Below are 21,909 nucleotides of genomic sequence, written 5' to 3'. Positions count from 1 at the left end.
GAAGGAACAAGGAATTTGTAGACAACTAAGGAGGATGATAGAACCAGCTTTGATGCTGCAGCCAGGAGATCTGACACGGACAACACCTCATCCTTTCTGGTTACTTCACTGGCCTCTCTCGGCCTCCACATATGCATTCTGATCTCTGGTTCTTCTCACACTCTTGAGCTATGAGACGTGGAAATGTGCCAAGAAACACTACACCGCTACTGCAGAGACCCAAGCTCTAAACAGCTGTGAGGCAGGCCTCAGAGAGGGCTTATCATTGCAAAGCTCCTCCACTGAGTCCTGCAGCACAGCAGATGGACATGGCCATGAGGCTTCTCAGTCTAGTGGTCACCTCTGACCTTAATCATAGTTGTGGGGCTGTGGCTGATATGAAAATGTAACACCCCAAAGGAACAAAGTCCACCTGGATCAAAGGAAAGACAACCCTTTTTTCTGGATAGGATAACTCAACTCTAAAAAGATGCCAGTTCTCCCCCAATTAATGTATAAACATCCCAATAAAAACAATTTTCCCTGGATTAGGACAAGAGGATTTTAATATTCATTAAAAATAAATAAATACATTAGACTATCTGGGAAAATACAATACCAACAAGGGTACCTCATCAAATACTATAAGATGTCATAACTGCCTTTGTGAGGGTGAAAGAGCCAAGTAGTCCATATGGCAGACCAACAGAATATACTAGAAAGCCCTGAAACATGGGATCTGATGAATATGGCCTCTAAAATTACTGTAATAGAGGTAGTGTTTTCAGTGAATGGTGTGGAACAACCAGACAGCTTTCTAGAAAAAAATTTAGGCCTAGGTATAGAGGCACATGCCTATATCCCCAGTGACTGAGGAGGCTGAGGCAGGAGGATAACAAATTTGAAGCCAGCTTGGGCAACTTAGTGAGACACTGTCTCAAAACAAAACGGGCTATAGATGTAGTTCAGTGGTAGTAAACACATGCCTAGCCTGTGCAAAGCCCTAGGTTCAATCCTTGGGTGGTAATGAGATTGGGGGTACATACCACAGGTCAGGGTTATCGGTGCTGTTTTCTATGCTGAATTGCTCAATCTCTGGTCCCACCTGAGCAACAAATCTGGCCAGTTTCTCTGCAGTCTCCATGGTCTTCATGTCAACTACAAAACATAAGGGACCTGTCATGGCTTCTGAGCTGCTGCTACTTCCTACATAAACATTGTGGAGCAGTGAAAACTGACTGTAAAAATGGCCCTATGTCTCTCCCTGTACTCTGCCCTTTGCCAAGTGACTCTGCAACTCTGTTGAACAGGAGATCCCCTCCCCGCCCATTTTAGAAATGGTTGACAAGATATGGCAGAAGTGTCACCTGCCAATTACAATCTAGGCCTTGGAGGCCTCAAGCATCCACTGTCTCTCCTGGAGCCCTGCCCTGTCAATCAGGTGAGCATACCTGGGTCTGGCTGCTGTGGGTATGTGGCCCAGACACCCCTGTTACTTCAGTCCCCAGCCCCAGACAACCCTAATACTGACCACAGTCACATATGCAAGCCCAGCTTACCAGATACTAAGGAATAATAGAAGCCTCATGTGTACAGCCACAGTATAGTTTTATTGTGACAAAGCGATAGGCAGAGAATATAAGAGATTAGAGTATTACCACCTGCAATTAAGCCTCATTATACAGAGAGACAGTAAGGCTTAATGGGGACTAAGAGAAACAGAAGGGGTTGTTACTCAACTCAGAAGCCAGGGATGTCAACTAGCCCTCAGCACAGTACTACAGAGGTCTTGGTGAAGAAGAGGCAGAATGAGAGACAAAGGCAGTCCAGAATATCAAGGGAGTCAAGGATATACAGATGGCCCCTGCTGGTTCTGCTTCTAAGGATTTAACCAAATGCAGATTAAAAACACTCAAGTTGGACATGGGTGCACATGTCTGTAATCCAAGATGCTTGGAAGTTTGAGGCAGAAGGATTGCAAGTTCAAGACCAGCCCTGGCAACTTAACAAGACCCTGTCTCAATATAAAAAAAATAAAAAAGGGCTGGGGTTGTGGTTCAGTGGGAGAGCGCTCGCCTAGTATGTGCGAGGCCCTGGGTTTAATCTTCAATCCGCATGGAAAAATAAAGGTCCATCAATACCTAAAAAAATATATTAAAAATAAATAAATAAATAAATAAAAAGAGCCAGGTATGGTGACGCATGCCTATCATCCCCAATGGCTTGGGAGGCTGAAGCAGGATCAAGTTCAAAGCCAACCTTGGCAACTTAGCAAGACCTTAGCTAAGCACTTAGACCCTGATTCAAAATACAAAAAGGGCTAGGGATGTGGCTCCGTGGCTAAGTGCCTCTGGGCTCAATCCCTGGCAATAATTAATTAACTAAATAAATGTACTATGGGAGTTAAAAAAAAAAAAAAATCAACCAAAATACTCAGAAAAAAATTGCTTTTGTAGTGAAGAAATTACTGATTTTTCTTTTTCATGTTCCATAAATAATGTAACAACTATTTATGTAGCATTTATGTTGTATTAAGTACTACAAGTAATCCAGGGATGATTTAAAGTCTGTGAGAGGATGTGCACAGATTCTATGCAAATACTACTGTTTTATAAAAGAGACTTGAACAATAGTGGATTTTGGTTTCTTTAGGAGGCCGGGGAACCAATTCCCCGAGAGGAACTGAGGGACGACAGTAGTAAGAAATGGAATCACAGAGGGCTGTGGTAGAGTTGGTAGAGTGCTTGCCTCACATGCACAAGGTCCTGGGTTCAATGCTCAGCACTACACACTTACATACACACACACACAAAAAAAAAAAAAAAAAAAAAGAAAAGAAGAGAAAGAAACAGAGGAAGAAATGGAATCACAAGCTGGGTATGGTGGCACACGCCTGTAATCCCAGCGGCTCAGGAGGCTGAGGCAGGAGGATCAAAGGTTCAAAGCCAGCCTTAGCAATTCAGCCACAGCAACTCAGTGAGTCTCTAAATAGGGCTGGGGATGTGGCTCAGTGGTCGAGTGCCCCTGAGTTCAATCTCTGGTACCAAAAAAAAAAAGAAAGAGACGGAATCACAGGTACAGAGGACCCAGTATCAGGACCCTGCTGGGGAGCACCAAAGTTCCACCCTCAGGAGAGGAAGAGAAGATGATGACAGACTCACTCTGGGCCCTCTAGAGAAGCAGAGAAGAAAGTGCCTCCATGTGTGCCTGTCCTGTCCAGATCCCTGTAGCCATTGCTTCCCACACTGTCCAGGCCACTGAGTAATCTACATTGCCCCTAGTTCTAGGAAGACCCCTGAAGATGAGAGTAGGGACTGGGGTCTACAGAAGGGGATCAGGAGTGAATGAATACCCACCGTCAGCAGATGGGCTGGGAGAGGAGGTGTGAGGGGTTTCAGAGACATCCATTTCTACTGGTCTAGGGGATGGGCCTGAGGCTTCTGGGCTGGGGTCCTGAGGAGAGTGTCTGGCTGGGTCTGGTGGGCAGTCCTTGGCAGCACTGTTTCCATCTGGTAGGGATGACTTTGCCTGTGAGGAGCCTGCAGCCTGCCGACCATGATGTTTTAGCCTGGTGCCTGACGACAGGAGGGTCTGGGTCCCAGTGGTTGCTCTCCTTGCCTTCCAGCCCCGGAGTCCCTGAGCACGAAGGATCCGCCGACGCTGCCAGGGAAGCAGTCTTTTTTTGAGGTTCCGTACTGCCTGGGCATACAGCATGGCCCGCACTGCACACTCGGCAGATGTTGGCTTCCGGTCGGTTCCTTGCAAGGTCTGGCTCATCCGCTGGGTCTCTGCTAACTTCAGCTTATAATACTTATATTCCAGACTATTTTCATCAGACAAAAACCTATGCAACAAGACAGGCATAGCAAGACATTTGTGAAAACACCACACATTTCTGCAAAGCCTTTCTAAGTGGCAGCCTCCCTGCTGTCCTCTGCTTTCTGAGGACCTCGTTGTGGCTTCACTGAGGACCCAGAAAAGGGCCTGGGGCCCCTCCCCTGCCCAGAGTGATCACTGAACAGTCAGGAGTCTTGACGAGCACTGGTTGAGTTTTTCTTAATTTCTGTCATCTGAAGACTCTCACAGCTTATAGGGCTTTGCAATACAAACCAGTCACCCTGGAGCCACAGAAACTGTGGGGCTGACACCACACTATACTACCAACACTGTGGCAGCAGTGGTCTAGCCAGGCAGAGTGCTTGGTGAGCTTTCAACTATACCAGTAAGGCAGGTATGACAAGACCTATGAGAGAACTAACAAGGAAGCATGTGCCCCAGCTACGAAATCATATGGCAGGGTCATAATGCTGAGAACAGTATGGAAATCAGAAGGCTGGGGCCAGGGGTGTGGCTCAGGGGTAGAGTTCTGACCTAGCATGTGTTAGGCCCTGAGTTCCATCTACAGTACTGGAAAAAAAAAGTGGGGATGGGAGGAGGGGGAGAGAGAGAAGGCCTAGCTACATGTGTACTGACAGAAAGATACCTGTAATATGTCAATGAGAATGGCAAGCTAAAGAATAGCTATGTCATCTGAAACTGCTGTGTACACATACCCATGCCCGTGTAAATTTGCTTTTGTCATATAGTTTGAAAGAATATAAAGCAAATTTAATAATGAGCTCTGGAGGACAGAAGAGGGTATTGAGAGGGATTTTCACATTTGATATACTTTGTCCTTCAATATGCACAGGGGATTGGCTCCTGAACCTCTACAGACACCTCTGGATGTCCAAGCCCCTTTAAAATGACAGAATTAGCATAGAACCTACACACAATCCTCCTGTAGATTTTAAATCATATCTAGATGACCTAGACTATCTATCTAATGCAAAGTAAATTCTGTGCAAATGGTTATTATAACTGTATTATGTATGGAAGAATAACAAGAAAACAAAATCTGCATATGTTCTAGACAGACACCATGTGTTTTTTTTTCTGAATATAGCTGATCAGCAGTTACTTGCATTTGTGAATGTGGAACCCTCAGGTATCATGTATAATTTTTTTCTTTCATTTGCAGTAGTGGGGATTGAACCCAGGGTCTTGTGCATGCTAGGCAAGCACTCTTTATCAGTGAGCTACATTCCTATCCCTTCTTGTTTTTATTTTGAGACAGGGTCTCACTAAATTGCCCAGGCAGGTCTCAAACTTTCAATCCTCCTGCCTCAGCCTCCTGAGTAGCTAGATTATAGATGTGAGCCAGCATGCTGCCTGGCTATATGTATGTATTTTTTAAAGCATTATATACTGTTTTTTATTCATTAGCATCTTACCTCTGTTAATCCTTCCTCTTTAGTGTCTCAGTTTGTTTAATCATTTTCCTTCTAGCTCCATTGGCTGAATGCTTTTTATGTCTACTCCTTATTTCTAATAAACACACCTAAAGTCAATTTCTGCTAAGCACTGTGGCTACATTTAGTATGCTTCCTCTGTTGCTTCCTGCTAAACTGTCTCTCATTTCAGTTCTGAATACTTCCTCACTCAAAAGTTACTTCAAAGCTGGATGTGGTGTGTACAACTATAATCCAAGCTACTCAGGAGGCTAAGGCAGGAGGATTGCAAGTTCGAGGCCAGCCTCAGCAACCTAGTATGATCCTATTAAAAAAAAAAAAAAAAAAAAAAAAGGTGGGCTGGGAGTATAGCTCAGTTAGTAGAGCTATACCATGCACAAGGACCTGGATTCAATCCTCAGTACCAAAAAAAAAAAAAAAAAAAAAAAATTAAATAAGGAAAGAAGGAAGGAAGGAAAAGGGTTGAGTATGTCATTCAGTAAAGTGCTCTTAGATTCAATCCACAGTATAAAAAAAAAAGTTACTTAGATGCCTATTTCAGTTGTTGCTGGTCTCAAAGTTTCTACTTTGTCCCAATGTGGCCTGTGTGAGTTCTCTTTCTTAGGATGCTTCTAGATACTTGCGTGCGAGTTACACCCCAATTAATCCATCAAGTTGAAAATATCATAAGATGAAAATGCATTTAATACCCTCCCCCACCTACTGAACATCATAGCTTCTACTAGTGTAAAGTTGGGCTAAATCATCTAACACAAAGCCTATTTTAGGGCTGGAGATATAGCTCAGTTGGTAGAGTGCCTGCCTCGAATGCACAAGGCCCTAGGTTCAATCCCTGGCACCACACACACACACACACACACAAAAAAAAGTCAAGCAGGCCACAGTGGTGCATATCTGTAAGCCCCAGCCACTTAGGAATCTAAGGCAGGAGTATTGCAGATTCAAGGGCAGCTTGGGAAACTTAGCCAGACCCTGTCTCAAAATAAAAAGGGCTATGGATGTGGCTCAGTGGTACAGTACTTGCCTAACATGCAAGGCCTTGGGGTTCCAGCCCTAGTACCACAAAAGGAAAAAAAATATTAAAAAAAAAAAGAGAGGGAAGTTTGCTACTTGATATTCCAAATGAAAAAGCAAAGCTGCACTGAGTATCTGCACTTTATTGCACCAGATTGAGACCTCATAGGAATGCAGTGGCCAGATCTGTCCACAAGGATCCACCAAGAAAAAACATGCAAAACATGCTTGCCCCTTCCCCATTAGAAAGATGTGTCAAATCTCTGCTGGCCCTCAGAGACAGAGATAATGATAGCCTGTTTCCTGGAATCTGACCCTTTCATACCCTAACCAATAAAAAGAACCAATCATAGCCAGTAACCTTCATCCTTGGTTTCAACCAATGGTGGATCAAAAATACTCAAGCAAAGAAAAAGCAATCGTGTCCTTACTATACATGAACAAACTTTTTCTTGTCAATACCTAAACAACAGAATATGACAACTATGTGCACAGCATTTATACTGCATTAGACATTAAAAGTCATTTAAAAATGATTTAAAGTATATGGGAAGATGTGTACAGATACCACGCAAATACACCATTGTATACGAGGGACTCAATCTTCCCAGATTTTGGTATGCATGTGGGATCTTGGAACCAGTCCCTTGTGGATATTGAAGGATGACTGTAATTGATTTGAGACCTAACAACAAGGGAATTCTCTGATCAGAGGCTAAGAATTACTCAAACAAGCTGGTTGTGGTGATACATGCCTATAATCCCAGCTAGTTGGGAGGCTGAGGCAGGAGTATCACAAGTTTGACACCAACCTGGGGCACTTAGCAAGACTCTATCTCAAAATAACAAAAAAAAAAAAAAAAAAAGAAAAAGAAAAAAATGAAAAGAAAGAAATTCCTCAAAAAGAATTCTGCAAACAAATGCTGAGAGGAGAGCAAGCAAAATCCCATTTGTAATAAGTCAAGAAAGAGCAACAGAAATACAGGATGGGCATGACCTCATGTATTGAGTGAGATAAGCATATAATTTAAAAGTTAAAAATCCCCAAATAACCTAATTGTCCCAGTATCATGAATTGATTTTTTTTTTTGGTTACTGTTTTTAAATTTAAGAATTATAGGCATAGTGGCACATGTCTATAATCCCAGTGACTCAAAAAGTTGAGGCAGGAGGATCATAAATTCAAGGCTAGCCTCAATTTCGTGAGATCCTGTCTCAAAATAAAAATTAAAAGGACCAAGAATGTAGCTCAGTGGTAAAGCACCCCAGGTTCAATCCTTCTGCCTCAGACTCCTGAGTAGCTAGAACATAAGCACATGCCACTGTACCCAGAAAATATTTTTTAATTAAATAAACACTTAGGCCCCTGTATACTTTGTATTATTCTATGCATATTACCAATAAACACTAGCTGGTTGAATACTTATAAACTATTTTTTGAGGCAGATCTGCTACAATCCTTAATTCAGGGTAGGGTGTAAAATCAGAAATAAATATTGAACTAGGGATCTAATAGTTAAGGAAAACCAACATAAGGAGAGGCACCAATCTCAACAAACAGAGCTAACATTGGTGAAGAAAGTTACTATGAGAAAGAGGAGCCGGGCAGGATGGCGCATTCCTGTAATCCCCACGGCTCAGGAGGCTAAGGCAGGAGGATTGTGAGTTCACAGTCAGCCTCAACAACTTAGAGAGGCCCTAAGCAACTTAGTGAGACCCTGTATCTAAATAAAATATTTAAAAAGGGTTGGGGATGTTGCTCAGTGGTTAAGCATGCCTATACATATTTTTAGACTAAACCAGGAGATTTAGTCTAAAAATATGTATATGTAATGAATAGTTCTAAGGAGGGTAAAGGTATATATTATATCCATGAAACAGGAACTGGCCATTAAAAGAACCTCTTAGGGGTGCTGAAAGTGAAATCTATGACCTTAGAAATAGCTAGGTATGGTGGTTCATGACTCTAATCCTAGCTACTCAGGAATTGAGGTAGGAGGAACACAGGTTCAAGGCCAGCCTGTGCAACTTGTTGAGACCCTATTCAAAAAGAAAGAGCTGGTGATGTAACTCGGTGGTAGAGCACCCCTGGGTTAAATCATAGTCCTGTCAAATAAAGAAAAAAATAAAAAGAAAGAAAAAAAGGAAGAAGAAAATTAAAAAAAAAAAAGAAAAAGGAAGAAGGTCTGTCTTAGTGGTTGGTTGATAGACTAGATTCTGATGAAGGACAAATTCAATTCCTAGAAATGTTATGACCCTTAAACTCCTTTAGGCAGAATTATCTGGAGATTATACATGGAAGGAAAGTGGTATAAAAAATGAAAAATTGTTAAGCTTATGTTTCTGGTGTGTGTGCATGAATTCTTCCAAGTGGTACTTGTATTAGTTTATCAGAAAAATAATTGAACATATAATGAAAAGCAAAATGTTATTGTCATGACCTATTCCCATGTTTGCTCCATACCTTGAAGGCAGTGATTTTCAGTTTCTCAAATTACTTCTAAAAGGTGCCTCTGTATATTTTTTTCTCTTTTTTGTGGTGCTGGAGATCAGACCCAGGGACTCATCTGACCTGATCACTGAGCAAAACCCCCTATCTTTTTTTTTTTTGCAGGCTAGTGGGTGGGGTGGGGAGTGGGCTGGGATTGAACACAAGGACACTCTATCATTCTTTTTATTTTGAGACAGGGTCTCACTAAATTGGCCTTTAAATATACAATGGTGCAAAAGTGATAAGCATTCAGAAGAAATCAGATTTCAAATTTTGAATTTGGATCTTTTCCCAGGCTAGTGATATGTTGTGCAATACTCATAATGCTGGGCACAGCAGTAAGCCAGTTCCCAGTCAGCCACAGGATAATGAAGGGAACAGTTGACACTCTATAGTGTCCTATGTTACTAGGCTGTAATGTTTGGGAGGTTAGGTGTTTGGAGTGTGCACCACTGCACCCAATCATCTGTGATATTTTCAACTTCCAACATGTTTATTGGGTGTTTACTGAGATGTAACCCATGGTTACATCAATGGATGTCAGTCAGCACAGAGGTGGGCTCCTTCTACATTCTATTCTTTGGTACTTCCTCTAATGAGCAAGTATTATATTTATCATATAATCCATTCATAATGTTAAAAAACTGTTCTAAGCCTAAGGAGCAGCAGTAAGGCAAAAGGAGAGGATAGTGTCATAAATAGAAATAAATTGCAAAATGCTATGACATTATTTATCCCATTATGTGCTCTTGACACACACATATCTCACTGTACCCTTAAAACAGGAACTCTAGGTTTCATTCATAGACAAGAAAAGGCCCCATGGCTGGTCTCAGCAGAGCTGTGGCTTGCTAAACCCATGTGAATCTGACCCAGCCCCGTGTTCTTTCCATTGAACAACAATGCTGTTCAAAACAGACATCTCAGCTGCTTCTTTCAACACCAGCAGAACACAATGTGGGAGGGGTCTGTAGGGTCAACGTTTAAAGACTTACCAGTAAGCAGGGTCTTCCTTGAGAACAGATCTCTCTTTGGGAGAGAGGGTGCCTTCCACAATGCGTGTGACAAGCTGGTCAATGGTGTCCACCACCTTGTGATCTGCTCGCTGGGGAACTGCTGGAACATAGAGAATGGCTTTTCTGAGAAACACACTAGACCATGTGTGTCCTGGAAAGACCAGGACAGTGAGTCACAGGGCTTCGTCTGAAACCTAAGCAGGCACCAGAAACTGAAATCCTCATACATAAGACATCAGCTTTGTAAAGATAAAATTGGTATTTTATTCTAGAAACCAATGTACAAGAAGTCCTCCCCAAATGATACAACAGCATAACTACTAGAAGTGAAATGTCACAGACTTAACAACTGTATGGAGCAATTTATGCACACAGTCTAGAATAGGAAAGGATATATAGCAATTCCCTACTATTGTTTATGTATCACTTAACTTGAATGTCCATAATATTAAAGTAGAGCTGTAAAGACATAAAATATTCTTAAAAGTACAGGCACAGGGGCTGGGGTTGTGGCTCAGCAGAATGCTTGCCTAGCACATGATAGATTAAAATAAGGTATTATGTCCAACTACAAGTAAAAAAAAAAAGTGCAGGCAATGTGAACCAAGTACAAGACCAGCCTGGGCAACTTAGGAAGATCCTGTATCAAAATAAATTTTAAAAAGTGATGGGAGAATAGCTCAGTGGTAGACTGTTTGCCTAGCATGTATAAGACCCTGGGTTCAATCCCCAGTACTGTGAGAGTGGAGGGAAGCATATATGTGTTTTGTAAGAGGAAAAAAGTAAGTTCACAAAGAAAAATTCCCTAATTAAAAAAAAAAAAAAAAAGTCAGGTAACTCAATGGTAGAGCATTTGCCTAGCTTGCACAAGGCTCCAGGTTCCATCTCCAGCACCAAAACAACAACAAAACCCCAAAAAACAAGTCAATGGCCCCAAGTTAGTTCACAAAAACTATTTGTTAGGCTGGGTGTGGTGGCGCATACCTGTAATCCCAACTACTAAAGAGGCTGAGGTGGGAGGACCACAAGTTTAGGTCAGCCTTGGCAACTTAGTAAGACCCTCTCAAAATTAAAAACAAGGGGATGGGGATGTAAAGCAGCCATCCTTAGGCTAAAATCCTGTGTGTGTGTGAGCATGCCAAATGAAAAGTAAATCATTTTTTAAAGTGTAAGCTTCTTCCAATATGACTCTGTAAATTTACAGTGCTATCAGCAATGCAGAATAGCTTGCTTCTTCAAATAATGATTGTTTAGCTTCCTGATATTTGTAGTTTTAATAGCACAGAATGGTCTATTTGTTCAGTCATTTAATTAAAGTTACCCTTGAACTGGAGTGGTTTCCCAGTTTGTTCTGTAAATGACTGCACAATGCTGTCTTTGCGTTGGAGCTTTGAATTTGGTTGTGGCACTGGGGATCAAACCCAGACCCGTCTACATGCTAGGTAAGTGTTCCACCACAGAGTGGTACTCCCAGCCTCTTTGGGCTTATATATATATATATATTTTTTTTTTTTTTTTTTTTTTTTTTTTGAAATGGGAACTTGCTATTTCCTAAGTGGCCCTGAACTCCAGGGCCCAAGTGAGTCTACATATTTTTTTATTTGCTCTTTTTAGATATATTGCTGGGCTTAGTTTAAACATTACTGTGTGCTCCTCGCACAGGATAAATCCTTCGACTGTCATGTTATTGCAAAATACTTCCCTTATGAAACTGCATTTTCTTCTTTGTTGGCTCTCGTTTTAAAACTGCTTATTTTACAAAAGAATATGAAGTACAAACCAAAAGCTTTTATAGGCAAATTAAATTTGTGGATTGCTGCAAATTTGGTCATTTCTAGCTAGGCTGACCATAAAATGGCCAGAACAGGGCCACAGCTTTGGCCCAGCAACCCTACCACTGAGAACATATACTTTGAAGGAAGGATTAAAATAAAAATAATTAATAATCAACACATTCAATGAAAGATGTCATCTCAGCATTTCCAACAAGAACAGGTGCAACGTTGGGCAGTGACACTGTCTGATGCTATTCAGCAATTCCTGTGATATGGGCCCTCTCATTGGCTATCCAGATGTGCATGCAGAGAGCCAAGGCTGGTGGATGCCAATTACATGTGACCCCACCACTGTTTGGCTTCAGAAACCTCTAGTAAAAGGCTCCATGAGTTTGACATCAAGCCAAAGGTGCAATAATTTTCATCAGGTCAGCATGATGTAGCAAACGCTGCAGAGACAATCGTATAAAAGAGCAGATGGTAACATTTACCTCCAGCATGTGTGCAGCTGCAAAATTACCACAAGTGGGTGGTGAGCCACTTTTAGTTAGGTTATAGGTGACCCTTCCTTTCTGCTATATTCTTTAGTAACCCTATTACACTGACTTTCCATTCAGCATTTTAGGGTTGAGAGAGGGTAATGCTTCAGTCCTGAACCCACTACCTCAGGTTCCCTCTCTAGGAGTAGCTGTGACTACCCACACATGGTAGGACTTATCCATTGCCTCATGCAATCAGGGCTTCATGAGGGTGGTATGGAACTGGAAAAAAAATCAGGTACAAATGAAAGTCCCCACTGGGCTGAGGACAATGAAAACTGAAAACCATGTCAGGGTCAAAGTGCTTTCTCACTGGTCACAGTAGCCAAGAGAACATGGATACATGCTTATGACCTCTGAGCAGTGACAGCATCCATTCTGGGAGTAAGAAGAGGGAAGATGGAAAGCAAATAGTCATTTCTATTCCTATTTCTTGGTCACTACATTAACTACTGGTTATCAAGTGTAATTAAGAAAACTTTAAGTACCTTTGGCAAATTTAGAAAAGGGGGCTGGGGATACAGTTCAGTTGGTAGAGTGCTTGCTTCACATGCACAAGGCCCTGGGTTCAACTGCCAACACCACACACACACACACACAAATCTAGAAAAGGAAGTTGGGTGGAGGAAAGGTGCTGCCACCAACTGAAATACCCTAACTGGTCCTTGTGCATCCTTCAACACAACTCAATCACAGCCTCCCTGATTCCCCAGGCTGGGCTGGGGCCTCTACTGTGACCCTTTCAACCTAGCACAGGAGTGACTGTATTTTGAGATCTCCTTACCTCTGAAGCCAGGGACTCCTTAGAGATGGCATCTAGTGGTTTTTTGTTTGTAATACCTGGGGGAAGGTGGGCATGTTGAACAGGGGATCTTAATTTTGATCTCTGATGAAAAAGTATAGGTAAAATTTATGTAAATATACATGTCCTTTTGTCCTGGCAAGGGCCACAGCTTTCCATGAGAATGTCAAAGAGATCTATGATCCCAAAATTTTTAAGGGCTTATGTGGTAGAAGATTCTTAACACACATTCACAGAATGGCAGACATGTGTATTGGCCAGTGTGATTTTCTACTAAAATCCTGACTGGTTTTAGTTAACTAAAGAACTGCTGTGTAAAAATCTCAAAGAGAATAGGAGACATTATCAAAAATCAGGAAAATAAGCCACAACACATAGAAACTTCCACTGCTTTCCTCACCATCATTCAGACCACTTGGAGCCCTGGCCTGAATTTCTGGTTTCATAGGAGCAATCATTTTCTCCTCCTCTCGTGCTGGCTCTGCTTCAGTCTTCTTGACCTGTAAGGGACACCCACTGGTGATCAGCCATGCTTTCAGATGGTCTATATACTCTCTCCCAAACAAAGTGGAGTCCTCGAAGTTTGGAAAGGAAGCAGGAGAGGGAGCTATATCTTGGAGGCCAACAGCTTCTAAGATTTTCTCTTGCCGGAAAGAAGAAGCCAATGAGAATGTCTGTCCCAAAAGGGCTAAAGATTTCCGGCAGAGAGAATTGGTGGTCTCTAGGGCAATAGCCAAGTCCAGAGGGTTAGTTAGGGTCTTCATCTTGACACTGAGCTCATAGGCATTGCAGGCCATGAGCAAGGGTGTAACACTCTTCAGAAGTCGGTCTTGAAGCCTCATTATGTATTTGTCAAAGGGCTTTATGATTTCAAAAAAGCAATTTTTGGTCTTCACAGCACCTTTGTCTAAAAGCATGTTTAAAAATTCATTATCAACTCTGGGTGTTTTCAAAGCAGAGTGCTTTAAAAATTTGATAGTAAAAAAGCAAAAATCTCTGTGCTCTGGTTTTAAGGAGCATTTGAATGAGGCAAGCATTTTAGCACAGGTTTCAGTTTCAAGTTCAAAGAGAGTCTGGAAAAGTTGGGAAAATTTAACATCATCTTTTATAGTATGGAATCCTGCCCATTTAATTATTTCTATCCCAAATCTTGAAAACACATCAGACTTATCTATAACGTCAAAGCTCATCTTTCTTCTAGGGAACCGAATGTTCTTTAGATCAAGCCCCAAAGGGATCTTCTGAGTGGGGAACTGGATGTCTTCTGTCCTTAGGTTTGTCCCCAGGGTCACATCAGGACTTGGGGTGGCTTTCTGGATTTGGTTAGTGCCCTGAGTTTTGGAAGTAATACGATTTATAACGGGTACTTTTTTTGTGGTCACACCTCTCAGTGTGACAAGTTTCCCAACACCACCCTTTGCTGTAAGCAGGCCCTGAGTGTCCCCCTTTCCTAGAAGGGTGCCTTCCTGATCAATGATGTTTAGAGCTCGGCTTCTGGCCTGAACTTGACCAGTGCTTCTGGAAACAGAGTCAGCCTCCCCTGGATGGTCCACATCATAATCTTGACTCTCTTTTTCCAAACACTCTTTCTCGATCAGCCTGGAGGTTGAGGCCAAGTCCCCCAACACAGCAGAAGGACCAAAACTATACTCTTGTGACCAGGAGGATTCTTGGGAAACTGGGCGGCCAAAGTCTTGCTCCCAAGAGCCACGGAGTGCAAATTTCCAGTCTTGAGAATGGAAATGCCCCAATTTCCGGTGGCCAAAGACCTGGTCCCGGGTATCAGCATGGGCAAATTCTAGATCCCGACCGCATTCTTTCCGAAAGTAGTTGTCATCACCAATGGAAGGGTTGCTTGATCTGAAGGAGGGTCCTGGAAACACATCACTTCTCAGGCCTTCTCTCCCAGCATCTCGAGAGTGAGCTACAGATCCACTGAGGGAGTATCTGCTGTCACTGTGAACATCATCATACATATCCGCTCTGGATCTTGGGACTGTCCTTAAGAGATCTGAAATAAACAATCCAAAAAAAAAGAAACAAACAAAAAAGCACTTTAGACCAGAGACTACAAACAGAAGCCCATGGACCACCAGCCAAGAAGTGTTTATACCTGAGTATTTTTTTGCAAATTTAGACGTGTTGTCAAAGTTTAAAATATAGCTCAGTGGTAAAGCAGTTGCCTAGCATATGTGAGGCAGTGGTAAAGCACTTGCCTAGCACATGTGAAGCACTGGGTTCTATCCTCAGCACCACATAAAAATAAATAAAGGTATATATACTTTAAAAAAAAATCAACTTTAAACAAACAAACAAAATGTAGCTTAGTGGTACAGCATTTGCCTAGTATGCACAAGAGCCTGGGATTAATGCCCAGTACTTCCCCACTACTCCCACACAAAAGTCTGGGTTGATAGTAGTTTGTCCTCTATACTTGCAGGTTCTGCACCTGTGGATTTAGCTAATCTCAGATTGAAAATATCCAGAAAAACGGCATTTGTACTAAATATGTACAGACTTTTTCCTTGACACCTTCCCTATACAATACAGTGTAGCAACTATTTCCACAGCATTTACATTGTATTAGGCATCATAAATCATCAAGAGATGATTTAAAATTCCCAGCCCTTACTTTTTTGGGGGAGGGGAAAAAGTGGTCCTGAGGATTGAATACAGGGGTACTTTACTACTGAGCTACATCCCTAGCCCTTTCATTTTTTGAGATAGGGTCTTATTAAGTCATTGAGACTAGCCTTGAACCTGTGATCCTGTCTTGGCTTCCTGAGTTGCTGGGATTACAGATGTGTGCCACCAACCTAGCCGGTATCTGCTTCTTTTAAGGACAGGATCTTATGGGCACAGTGGCATATGTCTGTTAATCCTAGTAATTTGGAAGGCTGAGGCAAGAGGATTGAGTTTTAGGCCAGTCTTGGTGACTTAGCAAGACTGTCTCAAAATAAAAAAAAGGGGCTAGGGATATGTCTCAGCGGTAGAGTACCTGTCTAGCACATATAGGCTCTGGGTTCAATCCCCAGCCCTGCAAATAAATAAATAAATAAAATAAAATAAAATAAAAAACTGAAAGAGGTTGGTAATGTAGCTCAGTGGTCAAGTATCCTTGGGTTCAATCCCATTATGGCAAAAAAAAAGAAAAAAAGAAAAGAAAAAATAGACAGAGTCTTGCTATATTGCCTAGGCTAGCCTTGAACTCCTGGGCTCAAGTAAACCTCCTGCCTCAACCTGAGTAGCTGGGATTACAGGCACACACCACTATGCCCATCTTACCCTGGACTTTTCTTTTTTTTGGGGGTGGGGTGGGGGTGGGTACTAGGGATTGAATCCAGAGGTACTTTACCACTGACCTACATCCCCAGTCCTTTTTTTTTTTTCTTTTTCTTTTTTTTTTTTTTTAAGGCAGGGTCTCACTAAGTTTGTTAGGGCCTCAGTAAATTGCTGAGGCTAGCCTCAAACTTGTGATCCTCCTGCCTCAGCCTACCAAGCTGCTAGGATTACAAGCATGCACCATCACACCAGGCAAACCTGGACTTCTTTAATGCAACCAAACACTTCTGTGTTTCTACTTTTAACTCATAGCAGCCAGATTTTACAGAGGCTCCCAACTCTAGCTGCCTCCTAGGGGAAAATATAAGCCCACAGTGCCACCATGAGGTAGAAGCCTTAGCTGACACAATGCTCATCACAGTTGACCAGGCCCAAGACAAGCACCTGATCCAAGGCTGGTTGAAATCAAAGGTCTGCCTGGCTAATCCTCTCTATGGAGCTGAAAAACCAGAGACTGAGGCAAGGAGAGAGGAAGGAAGAAAAGAAGCCACATCAAGATGGAAAGTGAACAGCATAGAAAAGTGGAAACATATATTTACAGTTGCTTATTCACACATAAAAGAACTCTGAGAAGCTAGAAACAGAAATGAATTATGGACAATGGGTATATGGGATTGGTGGGCCTCAGGCACACTTTCTTTTAAACAGTACTAGGACTGAACCCAGGGGTGCCAGTCCTTTTTATTTTGAGACAAGGTCTCAGTAAGTTGCCCAGGCTGACCCTGAACCTGCCTCAGTGTTGTAAGTAGTTGGGATTATAGTGTGTGTGTCACTGCATCCGGCTTTAGGCCTTTTCATGGATTATCTTTCTGATATTTGAATTTTTCAACCAATCTACAATCTAGTTAAATATATATAATAATAATGAAAAGGGGAAGAGAGAGAGAGAGAGAAGGAGGGAGGGAGAAACAGGTATGAGTACACCAAGAGGTAATGATGGGCTGAGAAGCCACAAAAAGTCTATATCCAAGTTCAATAAGCACTTATTGAGCACCTATTATGTGTAGGCACTGCACTAAGCACCAAAGTTACTGTAGAGAAAGGAGGCTTCTACCACACTTACCAGTTGAGGGAGCCAGACAACAAACAAAAATATAGAAGGTAAAAGTAAATGTCAAGAATGAAACTCAAGGAAGCAAGAATGCAAAGAGGAAATATCATTTTTAGACAGGCTGGTCCAAGAGGGCAGCTTTGACAGCAATGTATATAGAAGCAGAAGCCTGTATGAGGGGCTAGATAATACAGTAAGAGGAGGAAGCCTTCCAGATAGAGGGGACAGGATAAAGCCCTGCAATGGAATGTGGGGGGGGGGGGCAATGCAGGCAAAAGGGAACAGAGGAAACCAGAAGCAAAGTGATAGAAAGGTGGCTCCCAAACTGTGCTGCACATTGAAGTCTGCAGGGGCCCTTCATCCCTAAACATCTTTATTTAATTAATGAGAATACAGTCTGACCTGAGCATCAGGATTTTGAAAAGGCTCCCAAACTATTCTAAAGTGCAACAAAATTATGGACCCACTATGATAGGATACAATGGGGGAAGGGATTATCCAGAAGTCAGGCCCTAGATAGGGCTCAATTTTTATTCTGGGTGAAACCAAAAGCCACCAAAGGGTTCTGAGCAGAGGAATAACCTCACTGGCTGCTATTCACGGAATACATTATAGTGGACAAAAGGGAACATGAATGTTCCAGAAAAGAATCTACTATAATAATCCAGGCATTGATTATGGTATTGATAGCACAATTAGGGAAGGAGAATTAGAGGGAGAGTGGTGGCTGGATGCTACACATTTTCCATGTCCTGGTTTATAAGAAATGGGAAGAGTTCAGAGTAAAGCAGAGACATAGAACTAAGACTGACCAGCTATGCGTGGTGTATGCCTATAATCCCAGCAACCCAAGAGGCTGAGGCAGGAGGATCCAAAGTTTGAGACCAGCACTAGCAACTTAGTGAGACCCTGGAAAAGGGCTGGGACATAGCTCAGTGGTAGAGTGCCTCTGGGCTCAATCCCCAGTACTGTCAAAAAAAAAAAAAAAAAAAAAAGAGAGAGAGAGAGAGAAAGGCTGACCAATGAATTATGAACTTTGTTCTAAAACCATCATCTTGCTGTGTTTCTAGTCCCCATCCTCCATAGTTTTTTTTTTTTTTTTTTTGAGGGGGTGGTGAAATACTGGAGATGGAACTTAGTTCCCTGCACATGCTAGGCAAGTATTCTGTCACTCAGCTAAAACCAGCCTTCTCCAATCTTTCTTGTGGTAACTAAGATGTACTGGTGCTTGAGTCTATAGATAAAGAACCAAGATTTAATTCTCCAGATATAAACACATAAAGTATTGAGTACTATAATATCTCACTAAAATAACTGAAGGATGTATAAAACACCATAAATAGTTACTTCTGAGGGATAAGGAAGTAGCTAGGAGGATTTTCATCCCTCTTTTTATTAAACTGTTCCAATCTTTTATAACTGCAAAGGTTTTGTGTACATCTCACATAACTTTGTGTTTTGGCAGTACTGGGATGAAACCAAGATCATACACATATTAAGAACACACTCTAGGGGCTGCGGTTATAGCTCAGAGGTAGAGAGCTTGCCTCATACTTGTGAGGTACTGGGTTTGATCCTCAGCACCACATAAAAAATAAATAACACAAATAAAGATATTGTGTCCATCTTTAAATAATAAAAAAAAAAAGAACACACTCTACCATTGAGCCACATCCTCAACCGTGTCCCTGCAAATTTTTATTTAAAATATTTTTTTAGTTGTAGACGGACACAGTGCCTTTATTTATTTGTTTTTACATGGTGCTGAAGATTAAAGCCAATGCCTCACATGTGCTAAGCAAGTGCTCTACCACTGAGCTGGTACTCCAGCAAACATCCCTGTAAATTCTGAAATCTCAGAACCTAGAGATAACCTCTGAGCTTCAATTCTCCAAGTCCAAAGCACATTTGTTATTCCTATCCCAAAGGCTTAGACTTAAACAATAGGAGCGGCCTTTTCTTCACCCTAAGGATATAACTGTGAGCAGCCCAGGGGAAACAGGCCCAGGGCATGTACTTCTTGGAGTAGGGATGGTAACAAAATCAACCTCAAGGCCTGCTTAGGCTTCCTAGGGGAAGGCACCTGTGAGCCGAGTCTTGAGAGAATCAACCAGGCAGACCTGAGATAAAGGAATTCAAAGGAAATGTTTTCAAGCAGAACCAACACCTAGCAGCTAGAGACCCCCTCTGCAGATGATAAGTGGCTATTCCTGCACTTGAAGAAGATATAATACTGCAATTGGGGAGCCCCAAGAGCCTAAGCAGGACAGTGGCCTAAGGAGGTTGGCACTAATAGATCTGAGGGGCAACTATTTTAAGGGCTGATATGAAGGAAATGAAGTGAGAAGCAGACAGACCCTGCAGGACATTGCAATAATGTAAGCAAGAACTGGTAAGAGCTTAAACCTGAGCAGGAATGGCAGGGGATGCTACTAGATTGATTCAAGAATCCTTGCTGGGCGTGGCAATACAAGCCTGTAATATCAGCAGCTCCAGAGGATGAGGCCCTAAGCAACTTAGTAAGGCCCAGCCTCAAAATGAAAAATAAAAAGGGCTAAGAATGTGGCTCAGTGGTTATGCACCCCAGTACCCACCTCCCCCAAATCCTTCTTTAGGAGTTGGAGACATAGATCAATGAAAGCATTTGCTTAACATGAGTAAGGCCCTGGATACCATTCACAGCACCAAAATTATGTTCTTCAAAACACAGTATCTAAAAAGAAGCTCCAGTTAATGCCAACACCACCTTCTGCATAATGATTTGGCTGCCCAGTGGGCAATGTGAAAATATTATTTTCTCTTAAATAAGGAGAGCAAGGACCAGAGCAATTCTGTACTTGTCTAAGACACTGAAATCCTGCCCCAGACTCTAGATACTACACTCCCTCTCAAAAAAAAAAAAAAAAAAAAAAAAATTTACCTTGAGCTTTAAACTGAAGAGTTTCTCCTATAGTCTCAGCAGTGGGGTCCACATGATATCGTTTAGCTTTTTCTTGTAATACAGCATCAAAAGTCTCTTGTGCAATTCGCCTTGCTGCCATATTTCCTTGCCCTATAGTGAAAGAAAAAGACATATTAAGAATAACAACTCTCTCACAGAGCCTGCTCTATTTTACCCAATCCTTAGTCACCAGGCAGTGCTGGGCACAGTGGTCCATGCCTGTAATCCCAGTGATTTGAGAGGTTGAGATAGGAGGATCACAAGTTCAAGGCCAAACTCAGCAACTTAAGGGATACTCAGTTTCAAAACAAAAAAATCAAAAGGAAAAAAAGAATCACATAGTAATCCATAATCCTGCCATGGTACTTCAAAAGGCAGGTTGGAGTCTTTTAAGGGGATCTCTCTCCAGGTGAGGCTCACATGTGTGTCAGGAAAAGGAGCAAGAAGAGCCTTGTCTGAGCCCATTTCCTTGGAATGGGTTACAAGAGGCACACAGAGCAATCCTATTTCTTGGGGTTGCTAGAGGATAGCACAACTCAACACACAAAAGAGTATAACGTGGTCAGAAGAACAGGAACACAATCCTCACAAATATAGGAAAGATGTGACCACTATTTTCCCATTTCACCAAGAGGCATCCAGAGCTTACTCTACCTGAGAGAAGAGCCTCTGGAGAAGTGCGTGGAAGAATCTCTACCAAATGACAATGAGCTAGTGACAGAGGTTGCTGTGTACTAGGTACCAGCACGATCTCTTTTGCTTCTTGCAATAGCCTACCGACGAGGTGGGTCCTTTTATGAATGACATTACATAGAAGAGGAAAAGGCAGACCTAGGCTAAGTGACCCACCCAAGGTCAGACAGCCCAGACTTGAACCTGCTGTTTAGAGCATTAGTGGAAACAAAGCCCTTTAGAAGGAGCAGGAAAAAAATTAAGCAACATTTAGGAGTTCAACGTCCTTAATCATCAAGATGTCCTGGCCTAGAGACACCTCCAACTTCAAGACGCACACCTGCCTTACAGTCGTTTTTTCACAACCATCACCCCATTTTCCCATCCTTTGACTCCCTTCCCGGTGTCCCTTGTTCTCTGAATAGCGAATGGCCAGGTCTCCGGGTCAGGTGGCCTGGGTTTAAAACAAGTGTCCTAACCTTTCTACGCCTTGGTTTCCCATCTATGGAATGAGCAGCTAATATTGGGGTTGCTATGGGGACTGAACCAGTTTAAAAGAGGTAAAGGGCCGAACGCAGCACCGGTGGCCCTTATGGCCCGCGAGCCGGTGCTGTTCCGGGCTCGGGTGGAATGAATGAACAAGTGACCCAGTGAACCCCTTCCAGCACGGCCCGCCTCCGCCCAGCCTCCGAGGACGACGAAAAGGGGGAGTCGGTTCCCGGAGGCCACCGACCGCCCCTAAGGACCCGGCCGCGGACGAAGCCCGAGGGCCAAGCCCTCGGCGCCATCATGTAGTCCGGGGCCACCCGGACCAAGTCCGAGGCCCCCCACCCCGGGGCCCACCCACCGACAACGCCGGGGCCCGGGCCTCACCCCGAGCCCACTGCGCGCGGAGCCGCCCCCGCCGCCGCCTCAGGCTCCTCACCCGCCGCCGCGCGAGGCGGGGACATGCAAATGAGCCAACGGTCTCCGCAGCGCCGCGCCGCGCAGGCGCAG

At 42.8% G+C, this 21,909-nt stretch overlaps 1 protein-coding gene across 10 annotated transcripts in view; it reads right to left on the bottom strand.

The window, feature by feature from the left end:
- The window catches only part of Sugp2 (SURP and G-patch domain containing 2), a 32,513-nt gene that overhangs the window by 10,307 nt on the left and 297 nt on the right, over positions 1-21,909 (bottom strand). For 7 of the 10 annotated variants that reach the window (XR_006850250.2, XR_009226076.1, XR_009226075.1 and 4 more), the window contains exons 2-6: positions 20,221-20,352; positions 13,308-14,918; positions 9,771-9,891; positions 3,336-3,823; positions 1,026-1,137 (exon numbers count right to left, since the gene is read on the bottom strand). Coding sequence is in view for 7 of the 10 variants with exons in the window: in XM_046437323.2 (XP_046293279.1) it covers positions 1,026-1,137; positions 3,336-3,823; positions 9,771-9,891; positions 13,308-14,918; positions 20,221-20,352 (2,464 nt within the window). In the remaining 3 variants the exon portion in view is untranslated. The other 3 variants (XM_046437327.1, XM_046437329.2, XM_046437326.2) reach the window with 3 other exon arrangements.

This window comes from Marmota monax, unplaced genomic scaffold (assembly GCF_021218885.2).
Source record: "Marmota monax isolate L192 unplaced genomic scaffold, Marmota_monax_Labrador192_F-V1.1 WCK01_AAM20220418_F8-fsc00021, whole genome shotgun sequence".
In the NCBI taxonomy this organism is placed as follows: domain Eukaryota; kingdom Metazoa; phylum Chordata; class Mammalia; order Rodentia; family Sciuridae; genus Marmota; species Marmota monax.
The sequence above is the reverse complement of the archived record's forward strand: the minus strand, read 5'-3'. Positions and strand labels throughout refer to the sequence as shown.